Below are 16,823 nucleotides of genomic sequence, written 5' to 3'. Positions count from 1 at the left end.
TCAAGTTTATTTTTAATTCACCATGTATTGATTGTTTCTACCTTTATAATTTCTAAATTATTGCACTTTGTCTTGGCTTAGTTACAAATCCTTCTTGGCTGCACTTTTCCCCCACCACTTAAGCAGTGTATGAGATCCAGTATACTGCAGAATAACACACAGAAAATCCCGATATGAATTGTGAACCAGCTGACAACCCATATGCATTTCAGTGACTCTTGTGTAATAGACAATAATAAAACTATATTTTAAAATCATAAAGACATATTTATTACTTGCTGTTATAGTTTATATCAACAGCAGCTAAAATTCTCTCACTGAAAGCACTTCTAAAATTGCATATGGATTTGGTAATGCAAACAGAGCTCTAATTTCTTGTATTGGGATTTTCTGACTGCTTCTGTTCAGCCCGAAACCAGAATATTTTCAGAACCAGACATTGTGAACTCTTGATCGTGTCACCACTTGGAACATTAACCAGTGAAAAAAGATAAATCTAAAAACTGCCTCTCCATCTACTGCTGGGTCATAAATGGTCTTTTAAAAAGAATTCTTTCATATTTATTCCTAGATATAGAAGACAGGCATAACTTACCTATTGCCTAGCACGCAGGGTTGAGAAACGAACAACAAACTTGTCTAATCCTTTGTCATTCACATTTAAACCAGAATAAACAAGTAAAATTTGTGCAGCAATGGCAGGTGGGACCAGAGCAAAATAACTTAAATCACTGTATTCATAATGGGGGATGGGGAAGAGAATGAAATAATCAGGTTTTTTCCAATAAGATACAAGGCTAAAATGATTTAACAAAAAAACAGTTTTAAACCTGGTTTTAAAAGTAATTTTCAATTTAATTACCTACAGATTACAACCTAGGTAATTATAAATACACTAAAAAGATTTTCCAGACATCCAGCTCTAACAGAAATATTCTAGAAATTCATTAAGCATGCAACTAGGACAATTAAAATCCAGGCACTCGAGGTGGCAGTCCAGCCTGGAAGCAAGATGCCTCACCATAGAAACACTTACTGACATGAAGAAAAAGACCTGACATGTTTGGTCAGATTAACAATCAAAGCTCTTACTTTCAATGATATATACAATGCAGAATCAAAATTTAATGCAAAAAAATGGTTTTCAAACATACTGCAACGTGCCAGTATAGGTAACTGGCACCTGTTTAGGAACTTCCCTTTCCCAGCAAATTTTAAAAAAGTCTGTAAATAACAGTTACCATTACAATTTTATCTGCCACAGTTCAGAATTAATTACATAAATGCTGATACTAACATTAAAAGATCTAAATGCTTGGCATGGAGACAACCTCCAATTAGAGATCCCTAACAACACAGACAGGAAATACACAGACAGTTCTAAGATTAGAGTATCTTTTTATATTTTAATAAGGGCTCTTTTGGTAGACAAAGAATGCAAACAAGAAACATAATGTAAGTCATTATCATTATCCCCTACTTACTGTCTTAAGGGTCTGATTCACTTCAAATTTAATGGAAAAAAAATCACGCACTAATGAGATGACATCTCTTAGTGCAAGGGACTTTATTATCTCCTGCAGCAATTTCTGCTTTTCTGAGAGAGTGCTAAATGTCAGTATTCAAAGACCCATAATCTCACCACGGGCATTTTTAAAGTATAAAATTACTTTTAAAAGTATAAATTACTTTTAATAGCTAGACGTACCATAATTCTTTCTAAGGCCACAGTCTGAAAGGTAAGCATCAGTGTAGGAACCCACATGAACCCAGGATGACATCCTATCTTGATAGAAGCTGGGACAACAGCCATTCACTAGGACATGAATATCAATATAAACCCTTTTTTCATTAAGTTTGAAGAAGTGTTTATTTAGTCTTTAGTTTCTCTGTGCACACAGAGCACAGGCTACAACAGACTGGTATCTCCCACTGAACTGCACTGGGGCAGAGGAGAGCAGCCTCTGGAGAGCTCCATGACCCCAGCCTGTCCTCCTGTGAGTTCGAGTTTACCAAACTGATGCTCCAAAGGGACCCACAGCACAATCTTTTTTACCTGTAAGAGCTCTGAGGAATGCTACAGTGTCATAAAACACTTCAGACATTACAGTCACAATGCAGTAATGGGCAATAGCCTGTCTGCAGGAGGAATACAGTTGCTATTTGCCTTATCCTTTCTTTATCAGACATCTGCTTTACTGCTTCTACAAGTGTGGCATCTGTTTGCTTTTCCAGAAATACACCCCAAAAAGCATGGTTAAGAAAAAGGCATCTGATACACTGAAAGTCCTCATCCTACCTTGCAAAAAACTGGAGGAAGAGAAGAGTGCAGCCCTGCTCTGTACCAAAGCCCCTCACCTGAGGTGAGGTCTTTGTGGGGCAAATCCTACCCCCAGCTGTGGCCTGAAGGCTACAGAGTAAAGGGACAGGCCACCCTCCCCACAGCACCATGAAACTCCAATGACAGCTTTCCCCTTGCAGCAGGACGTGGCATTATCAGCCTCCTTTTCTGATACAGCAGCACATCAGGGAATAACACTTGAACCTGCAGCCAGGGCAGGCTCTGAGCTCTGCAGGAGAAGCTTCAGCCCCTTTCTTGTCTAAATCACAGGTGTGAAGATTAACCATTTCAGATATAGTTAAGTGCTCAAAATAACTTGCAGAACTATTTTTGAAGGCAAATAAAGAATATACATGTATATTATTCTACATATTAATATGCATATATGAGTATTGATCTACATGTGTGGAATATAGGAAAATAAACTTCAAATTATACAGGCCAGCCAATGCAATTCCATTCTAGGATTCTGATGACAATATTATCTTGCTTCATTTCCTCATCCATGATACAAAGAAAAAACATCCATATTGAAGATGGCTTTATTATAAAAAATAAATGAATATACAAAAGTTTAAAAAGAATATTTTATTTATGAATTTTTTTGTCTGGTATTTTCATAAAAAGCTGGCATTTCATCCAAATCCTGGTCTAATCCAGAAAGGAACTGGGAGATGAATACATTACTGTTGCAGCTATAACAGCAAACATTTTCATAGCAAAAAAGACTTTCATATAGTAATCCTTAGTTCAATATATATAAATTCCCTGCCAGCAGACATTCGACAACTATAAAAAGACTTCCTAAGTGACAGAAATAGCAATGCAGACTCAGTTTTAAAAGAACTCTGGAAAACCTCCCTAACCACTTACCGCTGATTGACAAAAGGAGTGGAGAACTCTGCAAGGAGACGGAAGTTCCCAAAATAAGCCAGCAGACCTTTGCTCTGGTTAGCAAAACAAAACAGGCATACAAAAATCAACAATGTAGATGTGAAATTGTCATTTGAGTCTTTAAGTATACACAGAATGATACATCATCTCAACTTCTTTATTCAAACTGAGTTGCCAGCTGTGGCCACCTTTCCTGCACTTTCAAAGCAAGTTTTTTCACTAAAGCTGCAAATTTCCTTCAGGACATCTCCAATCAGTAGCTTCTTACTTCAAATAAACCTTTATAAGACTTACAGTTAAATGGCCATGAAAAGCTAACTAGAGAAGACTTGCACAAGTAATCATAGATTACTAATTACCATGATAGCATTACTGTCTGAAAGAATTATAAACATTTTTGATTTTTCAAAGTTTAAACAAGGCCCAACAGAAACACCTTATGCTGAAGAAAAATCTCCCTGCATTACTGTAGGAACATATTGTGCCAAAGCAAAGACGAATTCCCAGCTCCAATTTGACAGCAGGGAAGGGCAGAGGAAGCCCTTTCTTCCCTCCTGCAGAGGGCAGGGGCCGCCCTTGCCAGCAGGTCTGCTGGGTCGGGAACAGCTCCTCCATGGGACACATCCACTCCACATCCCATCCAGCTGAGCTCTTTCCTCCAGGTGACACACAGTATCCATTTACACAATTGCTGAGTAAGCAGCAGTTTGCAGACGCAGAGATAAAAAAATTGGGGGGTTTTAATTTTTTAGGTTCCCTGAACAACCTATGGAGTGAGTGTCACGATTCCTCTTTCTCCCACCAAGTAAGCTAATACTCACTACTGCAAGCTTTTCATGTCAGTTTGCACTACACCAAAGAGAAAATCTGTGTGTGTAACCAAATTCTTTTTATCCCCAAAAGGAAATCTGGAAATAACATATTTAGGGGTGACTTTCTCTGAAGACAACAGACTGAGAGCAACACACTGGCACCCACAGGCAGAGCTATATCCACATAGAAATAAAAGCTTTTAAAGAAGCTCACACTAGTATTATGCTTTCTGTTTCCTCCAGAAACAGCTAATGAATTTTCTGCACAGAGGATTAGCTTTGGTAGTGGTATTTTCATTTATTTAATATTCAGCTCTAATTCACTTTCATCCATGATAATAATAGTAAATTTAATTATCTTCAACCAGAAACAGACTATTTACTTGACAGTGTACTTCAGCCCCTTTAAACCATGACATGGGAAATCTGACAGTAATCTGGCATCTCAACACTTTCGGCATTATAAGCCTAGGATTCACACAGTAGCCTGGGAAGACATCATTAAGGTTGGAAAAGACCTCCAAGATCAAGTCCAACCATTAACTGTGCTCTGTGTGCTCACCACTAAAACATCCACAAGTGCCACATCCACACACCTTTCAAACTTCCAGGGATGGTGATTCCACCACTTCCCTGGACGCTTGCCTGACCACCCATTCAGTGCAGAAGTTCTTCCTACTATCCAAACTAAACCTTCCCTAGCACAACTTGTGGCCATGTCCCCTCGTCCTGTCACTTGTTACCTGGGAGACAGAAGCAGAACATAACCACTTGAAACCATTTCTTTCTAACTTTCCAACTAAATATTCAAGCTTGTGGTTTTATTTAAAACCTTGTTCTATAATCAAATGAAAAGCCCTTCTGTCAAAGTCTCTTTACAGCAAAAATTGAGAAAAGTTTTTAATTTCAACAAAGTTACACATTTTTGTTGGAGTGTAACATTGAAAAGTCATGCATTTACCATAAATAACTGATAAAAACATTTAAAGCAATGATTCAAAGTATAAGTATGCCTTTCATTAACCAGTGAATTTTTTTAACATTAAGCAAGTGAGGTCTATAAAAGCCATTTTTTTAATCTCATCTGCTTATGTTACGAGAAAATACAGCACTTACCAGTACAAAATAGTAAGCATACAGAGCTGCCAAGTGATGTATTACAAAATATTTGTCACCAATTGCCTTCCAGTAGCAAATAATAAGCAACAGATCTACAAGAGAACAGAAATAACTATAAAGAACTATTTATTATACAATTATTGACCTCAGAATAGCTTCTCAACATTTTAGAGATAAACCAAGATATGACATCAGCAGAGACCCTCTGAATTAATGATGTCTGAAGAGAACATCTTCATCCTAAAGACTTGACTTCAGTCAAAGCATTAGGCAACAGCATTCCCCCAACAATTTCCATAAATGATTACTTTCCACTTCTGGAAATACAGACGCTGTAACTTTAGCCAAAGTATTTTGGAAGGAAAAGGTGGAACCTGAATCTCATAGTGACCTCACACTTGTAAACCCAAAAATCCGGAACATAAGACATTAAAAAAAAGGTAGGTCTGCAGGGAGCATAGCAAACATACAAATACATGCAACAAATGCAGGGATCTATTATGGAGAACCTTTGAATCAAAAAGTAAAGTATATTAGTAAACTTGGAACCAAAACTATTTTGCAAGAGGCATTTGGAATAAGAAGCATATTTGCTTTATTAAATCCCAATTTTCTAATTACTGCAAAAGTGACATAGCAAATTAGTGTTAAAAAGAAAGTTTTAACATAAAATAAACCTTAAAAAAACCAACTAAAAAAAAAAAATCTTTCTTTTCTCATGATGGTCTGAGAATTCAGAAGATCTTGTTCTCTGTACTGGAACAAGCAATTTTTGTCCCTACCTTCTGCAAATGAGTACTTTGGACCGGAATATTATTGACCAAGGTTCCAAATCAAAGACTTTACCCCTGTGCCTTTCTAAAGTCCAGAGTGTGCCTTGATCTCTTTTATATTAGCTATCCTCAGGCAGGGCTCTACATCATCTGACATAGCTGCTCACTTCCTATTAATAATTAAACATCAACTATACAGGGAAGTGAGACAGAATGAGTGGTCAGGTTGAGATGCCTGTTCAAAGACATTCATTAATTCATAATGAAAGTTTAATGTATAATTATTCAAAAATAGAAACTGATTAATTTAAACATGGCAGCTGAAGCTATGAAAAACCCCAGACACTTAAAGTAATGCACAGTTTAGCTGAATAGGCTGATCACCAGATTATCACTTCCACTGGGTTGAGAAATCCAGTATGAGATAACCAAGTGTGTGGCCCAGTCTCTGATCAGAGACTTGATCCTAACATGAGAAGTTTTCACTGAAAATAGTGCAAGTCACAAGTTTTTTGCTTTGATAGGCCAGTATTATCCCCACACAACATAAAAGAAAGCTCCAAAGCAATTTGTAGCAAATTCCCATGCCAATTTTAGTTGACAGAGAAATTAAGAACATAAAACACATGTAGAAATAAATAACATACAAAACAAATAATTGCCATGTTTTATACATGGCTGAATTTTGGCTTAAAAGAGACTAAAAGATGGGCAGGCAGAATCCATTTGCCTCAGCTTGTATTGAAGGTTAATAAAATTCTTCTGCCAGCCTCTGAGGTCACAGGAAAAAACACATGATAGAGGAGATATAAGCTGTAGGCACTGAGAGGAGAGTGAAGGGCACTGCTCTAACACCTTCTCAACTGGCCAAAGGACAAAACTGAGCTGGAGCTGGTGGTTGCACATCAAATCATCACAAAACCACACAGTGGTATTTCTTCAGTGCTTGGCGAGATATTCCATCTCTCACATCTGCTAGCAAGATGCTGTGATTTCACCACAACCCACAAATCCATTAGCAATTCTAAAAGCCACAGCAGAAACTGTATTGTATACACATACCACATCTTCACCACAGTGGCTCAGGATAAACATATAGGTATAGTGACTCAATCTAAATAAACAAGTCATGCATGCTGTATACATGTTGCATAATTACCAGAAATGAGGTAGCCTGTGGTAATAGCAATATTCAGCTTCACAATTGAAGGGTCACCCCTGTAAACACACCAAAAATACACAGTTACAGCCTATTTGCAGAGGACATACACATCCCAAACACAGTGCCCATCAGGGCACATTATTCTTGGCTCATCAGTAAGAGATTATGCAATCTAGTTAAGAAGGGTTCTAATCACAAGTGAATTCCTTTTCCACCCAAACACAAGACACCTACTAACTACCCTAATCAGGATCAACCCCTGCCTCGGCACAGAAACTGCCCCAAGAGTCTTGCTAGAGATTTGAACTGAAACCCAGCAAGTACTCTGAGCTGGCTTCTCAGGAAATCGAGGGGAAAAGAAAACAGCCCAGTCTCTGTCTCTTAGCCCTTTAACTGACACTCTGTCTCCATTTTTGTTTTCTGCCAATGCTAAAAGTTTGGTAAGGGTGACAAAAATATCTTGCTCAGCTGGTGCTTTTCATATTCATAATCAGATGGATGTTTATAGGGATAAACAGAGTAGAAGGACACAGGAAAGGAATTATTTGCCAGTTCTCTAGAGCCAAAGAACCTTTGAGCAGAAATGCTTTTCAGAGTAGTTTTTACACCTTCTATCCCTTCCCTTTTGGTGCCAAACATTCAGCAGGCAAAGCTCTTAGTAGCACACACACAGCTTCCGTTCCTCTGGAATATTCAACAAACCCAACCTTGTGAATACAGCTCCAGAAAGGGAAGCATCCACGTTACAGCAAGGAATGTTTGCCCTTCTCTCCACTGTCCTCTGTGCATTCCTACTTTGAGGAGTTTGGTAAGCAAGTCTTTTTTCCTCGGCACAAGGATTGTAACTTAATTTTTAAATTAAATTGAGCAACTAATCTAGCTATGTTTTGTGTAAATATGAATTGAGCTTCAAGTGACAGGTCAACAGATCCATACAATGTAGACTGCTCAAGACAAGCTGTGAAAGCAATCCTTGTTGAAAACCTCTCCAGAAAAAAAAGGAACATAACTGTGCTTACAGCCAACTCCAATACAAAATCTGCCTCAGCCAGAACACAGTAAAATGCTATTACTTAACTATTTTTTCTTAATCCTATTGGAATGGAGCAGTGGGAAGAGATTTCCTGTATTATTACAATCTGATCACTAAATTGTAAAGCTTTCTTAGTGTCTAACTGTTCCCCCTCACTGAGAGGGTAGTTTACAGGAAAATAAGACTCATGAAACCAGAATTCTGCTGTTAGGTGAAGAAAAATCATTATTAGGAAAATCTGGAATTCACTCCATCTGTTAAGATTGGCCATTGACATTCTTTTAAATACAGCTTGAAATGGGAACATTTTTCCATGGCTTCAAAACTTGATTTCATGAGCTACATATGTTGTGGGCTGAGTGCTTCTTTAGGTTTAGACATAGAATATAGACAGGTATGTTCTCCTAACTTTAGCAGGAGGCATAGAGGCCTCATGTTAGAGCTCCAAGCTGCAGCAGCAGCATCATAGCTAAACTTCTCAGGGGTCCCAACACACTTCAGCACATCACCACCAAGACTAAGCCTGCACTCAAGAGCCTTCAAACCTCCTCTAGGCTTTCTAAACCAACACTTCAACATATATGGCTGCACTGTCCATCTGTCACATCCCTTCAAGAGGAGTCTATGTCAGAATCCCAAGTTATTCTCAATAAATGGAGAACTTAGAATTTAGTCTAAAATCTTCCAGACTTCCTGACCTATCTCCTTGAACGGAAGGTGCAATGGAATTAACGAGCCCTGGTGTCTGCAGGCCAGTTTTGATGCAAGCAAGAGCCCAAAGTAACAAACAGGGAGTGACTTGAATAAGCAAATGGGAAGAACTATCTCTTTGGTGATTGCTAAGAAGGTATGTGGGGCAAATGAATTACACGTGAAGATGCACAGGCAGATAGAACAAACAAAAGTCCATTCGACTGACTTTCTTCAAACTTCCTTGCAGATATAGAGTCATACAAAATGCTGATCAAACATCAAACTTGAAAAACTGTAATGACTACGAAGTGAACAGTCATAGGAGTTCTCCTATGAAGCTACAACTTAATCCACTTATTTACATTTCTCCCTCTCCTTATCTGATCTCTACCACCTCCACATTTTCTACCATGTGATTCTCACCACCACAAAAACAATTTCTACAGCATCTATCTTAGTCTCTAGTACATACAGGAAAAAAAAGGAAAAGTTTTTTGAGAAGTCCTAGACCATCAAAAAATGTCACACACAACACTGATGTTTCCCTGGAGCTTACCAATGCTCCAGTCTCTGTTATGATCTACTGTATCTACTTTCAAACATTACCTGGCAGTAATACCACATTCTCTCTCCATTGAACCCAAACCTTTTGCAGGGTTCAATGGAGAACTTTCACACAGATATACACTATCCAGATCTACTACAGCTTTTCAATTCCACTTTAAAATTATTACTTTAAAGAGCAGAGTTTCACTCATACTGACTTATAGTTACAGTTTATTCTTTAATAATTTGCGGTTTCAAATCAACTGCTTGTATTTTATCTATTCCACTTCACAGAGACACATTGAACTAAGACACTAATACTGACACAATAGCTATCAAATTTTCAAATAGTACAGACAAAAATGAACACATCACAACTGCATATTTTAATGGAAAATGAAACTCTCATTCAGCACTTAATACACTGCAGGATTCTTTTTTTTTTTCTTCTCAATTATGTTCTTTTACTATGTAACCACAACATGTATGTAACACACAATGTAAAAGCCTTACCAGAGATGGTCAGCATTAACAGCATCATCATACAATAAAATGTAAAGGCAAAATCCTCCAACCACCAAGGCGTGGAATGTGGACACTGTCCTGAAAAAGAGATCACAGTCACAAGGAGATACTGCCATTCACAACTTCCCATGCTGTGCTTAAGGTAGGATGTATCCAAAGGCATTCTCTACTGCCTGCACATACTTCCGTGGGAGACAATCATCTGTTCCCTATGCTGCATCCAACCCCTTACACAATGACAGGTGGGAAAAAAACAGTCAAGAAGAAGGAATCTATTAGAGTGGAGTGGGATTGACAATATTAGATACAAAGTGAGTCTCAAAAGTAAGGGAGATCTAAGTTTTCTTCAAATTATCCCATATATTAATGAATCCTTAAAGACAGTATGACATCTAGCTCTCTAACAAATGCTTTCTGTATTGTCCTATTTGCTGCAAAATGTATATGCAATTTCATACTCAGATTAGCCCAGGAGTCCTGCAGCAGCAGGTTTCTCCTTTCAGGCACCAAACTAAAAGACCCATAATAAGTCCAGTTTGGATTTGGAAAGTGGCATTAAACAAAAAATCCTAAGTTTCAGATAGAATTTCTAGTACATTTGAAGTAGATTCAAAGATAAAACTTTGGTTGTAGCTGAGTACCCAAGGTATAACAGCTACAGGTTTATATCAATTAGCAGCTTTGTATTGGATGAGGGAAATATAAAATAAATGTCACAATAATCAAAGTTGCCTTGTCCCTACCTGGGTACTAGACACATTTTTCCCCCAAAGACCACAGTCTCCAGTTTACAGGCTGCATGCACAGTGTAGATAAACTCTGCATGCTAACAAGCATGCACTTTTAGAGAAATATCTATTTACAGAAGCCCCAGCAGGGTTTCTGCCAGCACACAGGCCAGAGCCCCTCCTGCCCTTTCAGTCCACATGTATTCTTGGAAGGCTGAACAATGCAATGGGCATGGGTCCAAAATGTGTAACCTTCCTGCTCTAGCCATGGGTTTAACACAACTATAAGCTGCACCTAATACTGTGTAGCTACTGTCAGCTTTCCCACTTTCCAAATGTAATTAGAAAGAAAAAAAATGATGTGAAAAAATAGCCATAGGGAATCACAGATACTGTTTGAAAGATGAGAACTAAGTTCAGTGCTGTGTGATTGGAAACACTTCACACCATATTCACAGCACCAACAATATACACACAAATGCACAGATGCTGTTAGTTATTATTCTTGTCTTTGTACATATTGAATACATGTATTTGGAAGTCATTAATATTTTAGATGTCCTTAAGGAGCTCTCAGGAATCTAAGCTCTACCATGTAAGATTTGAAGAAAACATCTTACTTCCTGCAGAAGACTTTGCAAAGAAAGAGGTTATAATCCCTACTCCATTTCCAGAAGTGGTATTATTATCTACTGGCAATAAAATTCTGTAACTATACATAAAAGAGACTATTTACAATTTGTTTCAAGAGTGTCACTGTGCTATTTTCAACAGCTTTTCCAATAGTGTGCCAGAAAATGAATGGAGATTAGGATAATATGAGTAGTCAAAAACTGCATGAGAACAATTAATAATCATTACAGCACAGGCTGCACTTCTGCCCTTTCTTCTATGGACAAAGAAAGAAAATTTAATTATCAGAATTTTAATGGTAATTAATAGTTTAATTAAAAGGTCTACTCTTGTAACACAGGATTAAAAAAGATAGGAACTTTTCTTTTTAAAAACAAAGCAGAACATGCAATATTACTGTCTGAGAAATATCTGGAGTTTTTGAACTTGAGGAGAGGATAATGCTACAAGAAGGAAAATTTGTCCTAAAATATAGCTCATTAGTTTACAGTTGTAATTTGTCTTTGAAGAGGCCATTTACCTGAACCTTTCTGTTTAAAATACAAGTTATACACAAGTAGAACACTTGATGGGAGTGAAATAAAAGGAAAAAAAAAAAAAAAGGAAGATAAGAAAAGGCAACAAATTTCCTCCTTAACTCCGGACTTCGAAGCTTTTTCATAGACAGGGCAGAAAAAGGGAAATAGTATAACAGTCCATTTTAATAAGGAATCTAGGTCAAGCTATCTAGCTCTGTACATTTCCTTGAAATTTTTTTCAAAGCTTGCATCCTTTAACTCCTCATTAAGCTGCAAACAAAAAAAGCTGCAATGCTAGGTTGCAGACTTGCTTTTTTACTATTGAATATATATATTTTTTCACAACTACTTAATAGCAGTACAGGCATGTATTACAGGAGAGGCGACAGGAATATATGCACAACTTGAAGAGTTATACTACATTCGTGACCAAATACAGTTTTTAACTCAATTTGAGTGTCCATAAACTTCAGATGCCAGAAGCAATTACTTTATTGGTTCATAATTCTTGGAAGGTCAGAATGAACAAACTGACAGCATGGAAAACACAGTCAAGAGCTGCAGCTCAAATACTTGATTATGAAGCCTTCCAAACTGCAACAATATATTTTCAATGCTACAGCTCATTTCAGGCAGATGCCCTCTTCCAGACCCAGCTGAGCTGATAAAAATGCATAACCATCCTCTGTGCCAGTTTCCTTAGCACTGCCAACAGAATCATTTGTATGTGCACTCCCTACACCAGTTCAATATAGGACAAAATAACAACCATCTACTTTTAAATAATTTAAATGAAACCAACAGATTTTACTGGGACATAGTAACTGTCTCTACTTGCAGAGCTCTCTGCAGAATAAATACATACTCCTCTGCATTCTCTGAACTTGCAAGATAGTCCTTGAGGCCTCCCATCATTTCAGTGTTTCCAGTGAAACACTGGAGTGACAGGGCAGTTTGACAAAACACTGTGTTTGGTTAGCAGAGCTGAAGTAACACAGGCACAGCCAGCCTTTCTTTCCCTTCATGCCCTCCTCGGTTATAACATCCACAAGATGCTGATGAACCATGCTTTGTGTTTCATGCCTTCTTACTCCTGAGCTGGATGAAGCCTGGGACCACAACTCACCTGTGTGCTAACATCTACATCCTGCTATCAACCCCAAGGAAAAAAAGTGTGCTAAGAGGTAAAAAAGGACATAGTCTGGGGTACTGTATCAACTGAGCAGCTAAATATCTTATTACAAAGTAGCTCAGAGATTTGGAGCAGCTTATTTCCAGCACACTTGTGATGTGTAAAACAATTCACGTTATTATGCAAAGCACTACACCAGCATAGCGCTACCAGGCATGGGGTAAGTTCTCATCAAGCCTATTATGCAATTCAAAGGCCATTTGATGTGGCTTATAGACAATAGGTCAGCTTCACATGGGAACAGTTTAGTTTACTTTCCCTGTCTGCCTCTTATTGTTAATTGGAACGGAGAGGTAAACCTAAGCTGCACTGATACTGTGAACTGGCACCCTACACAGTTGTTCTGGCAGATAGGTAATTATTCTGAAATCAAGATGGTGCCTTTAAGAACACTGCAAGTGGACATTTGCCAAATGGAAGGGCAAGGCTATTTGAGTTGCTAATGCTGCCTAGAACAATGGAAACAACTTTAAAAGTTGTTGTATCCACCTGATACTAAACAGCACTGAGGAGGAACACAACTGCAACTAATTCATTTTGAGTGCAGTGACAACCATATGGTACACATTTTTGATCTTTAATTAGCTCAAAATCTGGGAATTTTGGGAAACATCTGAAAAAATATTTTAAAGTTGCAATAGGCTACTCAAAGGTATACTGTACCAATTCATTTCAACTGGAGAACCTTGTGCACTATATATACCCTTTCAGAGTAGTATGTTGCAAATAAAAGCTCATTCATCCCCCATTTTCAATTACTATCTTATACTTTACTTATGGCTTAAAAGACTCATGGGTCAAACAAGTTTCTAGAAGTCCTGTATCTGAGGAGACAAACGAAATGCAGGTGGATCCATCCCACTGACGGAAATCCAGAAACACAGAGAGAGTGAGGAATGTGTTTGGACTGAGTTTCCAGAACTCCTTCCTGCATGTGTACTCTATGTCTGCTATAGCTTCCCCTCCTCCTCCTGCAGTCTCCTTTCCCTACAACACAAATGAACCTGACTCTTTTTCTAGACTTTTGTCCAGTGTCTAGAGCTAGCCCTCTGATCTTTAACTAACAGGGTTTTCTTCAGTTTTACACATACACACACAGGTGGTTCAGGTGTCCATGATTTCAGGTAAGTCTTTAACTGTTGTTGTTTTGAACACTTTACCTTGAATTCCATTCGATCTTCCTTTTTTGGCTGAGATTGTTAAAACCAGGTGTTATTCGTGTTGACACCCAAGAACTTACAACATGGAACAGGAGCTGAAATACAGTAAAACTGGCAAGAGCAATGCCAACAGTCAGGTTGCTGAAGGAAGCCATTGTTCTTCAACCTGTGAAGAGAAGCAGAAGGTAATTTCACTCTATTCTCCACTTAACTATTTTAAGCAAACAGAGAAAGTGTTTGTGACAGCAAACTTATCAACAGAAAAGTTATTCAATAAAAGTTTCTACCTGTTCAATGTCTCTACTGAAGCATTAACAGTATAAAAGTATGCCCAAACTTTTAGATACATAAGTTCCATTTTGGTTTGGGTTTGCTTTTTTTATTAACATTTGCATATTTTACATTTTTGTGGCCTAAAATTGCATGTATTTTTTCTACACAGAAAGGGCAGTGATGACCACTGACCAGGCCAATTGCCAGCTCTGCAGCCTCCACTCCTGTCCCAGGAACCTCCAAAGTTAAAACTTGTTTCATTATTGCCAGATTGACTGCTGCCAACAGGAGTTCAAAATGCAACAATGCAATCAGATAAGCACAGAAGAGAGGTTTTTGGGTCAGCCCAGAGAAGCAGCAGCCTTGCTGCAGCTCTGTTGGTGCACTTTGCAGAGACAGCAGCTCTCCGTTCACACGGGGCTCAGTCGAGAGCTCGTCCTTGGGACGGGCTGTGGGCTGTTGAGCTGGAGCTTTCTTCCTCCACAGAACTCAAACCTCCACACATCTTCACACTCAGTGGAAAGCCTCTATCATCAGAGCTGACTGGCTTTTCAGATGCTGGATGTTCAGCTATTTCATGAGGTCTAAATAGCAAAACAATTCCAAACAGAACTGTCAGTCTCTAAATGCTTCAGTTGTTTTTCCTGAGTTGACACATTTGCAACACAGAATGATATTTTCCCAGAAGCCACAAACTTCTGACATGCATCCCCAATTTGACAGTGGTTTACACTCCAAGACTGGCAAAAGTTAAAAACTCAAAAAATGTCAATTTATATTAAGCTGAACTGGAAAGGGGGAAAAAAAAAATCAAATGGTTTCATTTCAAATATTTAAATAATTATTCTAACAACTATAAAAACCTGCTGTTACTTATTTTAGTTTTACTTAAGAAAATATTTAAAAATAAAATGCAGACTTTTAGGACAGCATAATCTGATGCTACCACAGCAACCTAATGGTCAGCAAAAGCGATACAATGACATAATACATTTATGTCCACCTTTATTTCACGTGCATTACAGAATGAGTGAACATGCCTTACAATTTCAAAAATCTATCTGCATTGCAGATAGTAAGAAACCTGAACTTGAGGAGGAAAAAAAAGTCCACCATAATAACAAATAATAACTTCTTTTTTTAATTAAGAATATTCTCACTTTGAGGTGTAAATGGTGAGTATATTGAAACATATAGATCAGAAAAAACATACTTTCATCTTCAAAGATTTAGAAGCAGAAGGTTCAATGGTCTCAAACTTTTCCCCCTCTACCTCTTCCTTTTCTATTCATTCTCCCAGAACTGAAGACAATAAAACTTCCTCTGATTAATACCCACAGAGCTACAGGCATAAAAACAGAATGAAGGACAAATAAGAGCAGATTTGCTGAGTGAAACCTGCCTCTATCATGTAGACTTCAAGTGCCTACTTCAGACCAGCTTTAATTCTGTCCTAGGAACTCCACAATTCTTGGAACATATTTGATGTACTCCTAGGGCCTAGCTTCCTGCTCAGTTGAACCCAAAAGGAAACCAGCTTGCAAGCTCTGGGACAGCTATGCAACACAAATCACAGGGGATGATTCAGTTAATAAATGCATTTTCAATCCAAACTAAAGTTTTTATGTACACACACTGCGGTGCACTGCATCAAACTAATTGATACCAGTTGTTTTCTGATGACCTGTTCTAGTGCAGCACCATGCAAGTCCTGCATACTTTTTAACGTTGCTCTATCAAAGCTTCCCATTTCATTTACAATCCTGAATATTCAGTAGTCTCGATCCTCCACATACTTCTCCATTTGCCTCCACTGACACAAAACACAAACCAAACTTTATATCCTTTTCACATAGTGTAAAGTACCAGAGACAATGGGTATTAAGCTCAATTGTCTAAAACCTTACCATTTGAAGGAATAAAACAATTTAGTATCTATCAGTTTAAACCCACTGAGAAGCACTGTGTGGTGTCCAGTTCCAGATCCTCACCCCAAGGACAAAACTTTATTACATTATCTCATTTGTAGCAACCAAGTCTTCTCTTGGACAACACAAGGAAAAGAAATTATCAGCTGGTTTAATGAAGGAAGCCAAAATCCAGGTTAAGTACAAATCTCTTCAGAAAAATAGCAAAACCACTGAGCATTAACCCCACTTCATACTTTTGACTAAAATATAGCAATTCTCATGATGCTACATTTTATTCATCTGCAGTGACTACACTAGTATCTCTGAGTTTTGAAGACACTGATATAATCTCTTGGACAAGAGAAAACCACATTTTGCTTTGTTTCCTTAGTACCAGAAGATTATATTAGGTAAGAAATGTTTCAGCTTTTGATAGGTGTTCATTTTAGTACAGATTATGGAATCAAACCTTGCAAACATCCCTTGAAAGAAATGCATTGGAAGACTAATC

At 37.9% G+C, this 16,823-nt stretch overlaps 1 protein-coding gene across 10 annotated transcripts in view; it reads right to left on the bottom strand.

Moving 5' to 3' along the window:
* Window positions 1–16,823, bottom strand: part of TLCD4 (TLC domain containing 4) — a 39,885-nt gene that overhangs the window by 6,403 nt on the left and 16,659 nt on the right. For all 10 annotated transcript variants that reach the window (XM_030226620.2, XM_050977200.1, XM_030226616.2 and 7 more), the window contains 5 exons: window positions 14,130–14,295; window positions 9,887–9,976; window positions 7,099–7,157; window positions 5,164–5,258; window positions 3,215–3,288 (listed from right to left, as the gene is read on the bottom strand). In XM_030226620.2, coding sequence (XP_030082480.1) covers window positions 3,215–3,288; window positions 5,164–5,258; window positions 7,099–7,157; window positions 9,887–9,976; window positions 14,130–14,284 — 473 coding nt within the window. In that variant the 5' untranslated portion in view covers window positions 14,285–14,295. The remainder of the gene's footprint in view (window positions 1–3,214; window positions 3,289–5,163; window positions 5,259–7,098; window positions 7,158–9,886; window positions 9,977–14,129; window positions 14,296–16,823) is intronic.

This window comes from Serinus canaria, chromosome 8 (genome assembly GCF_022539315.1).
Source record: "Serinus canaria isolate serCan28SL12 chromosome 8, serCan2020, whole genome shotgun sequence".
NCBI classification, from domain to species: Eukaryota; Metazoa; Chordata; class Aves; order Passeriformes; family Fringillidae; genus Serinus; species Serinus canaria.
Note: the sequence above shows the minus strand (reverse complement) of the source record. Positions and strands in the feature narration are given on the sequence as shown.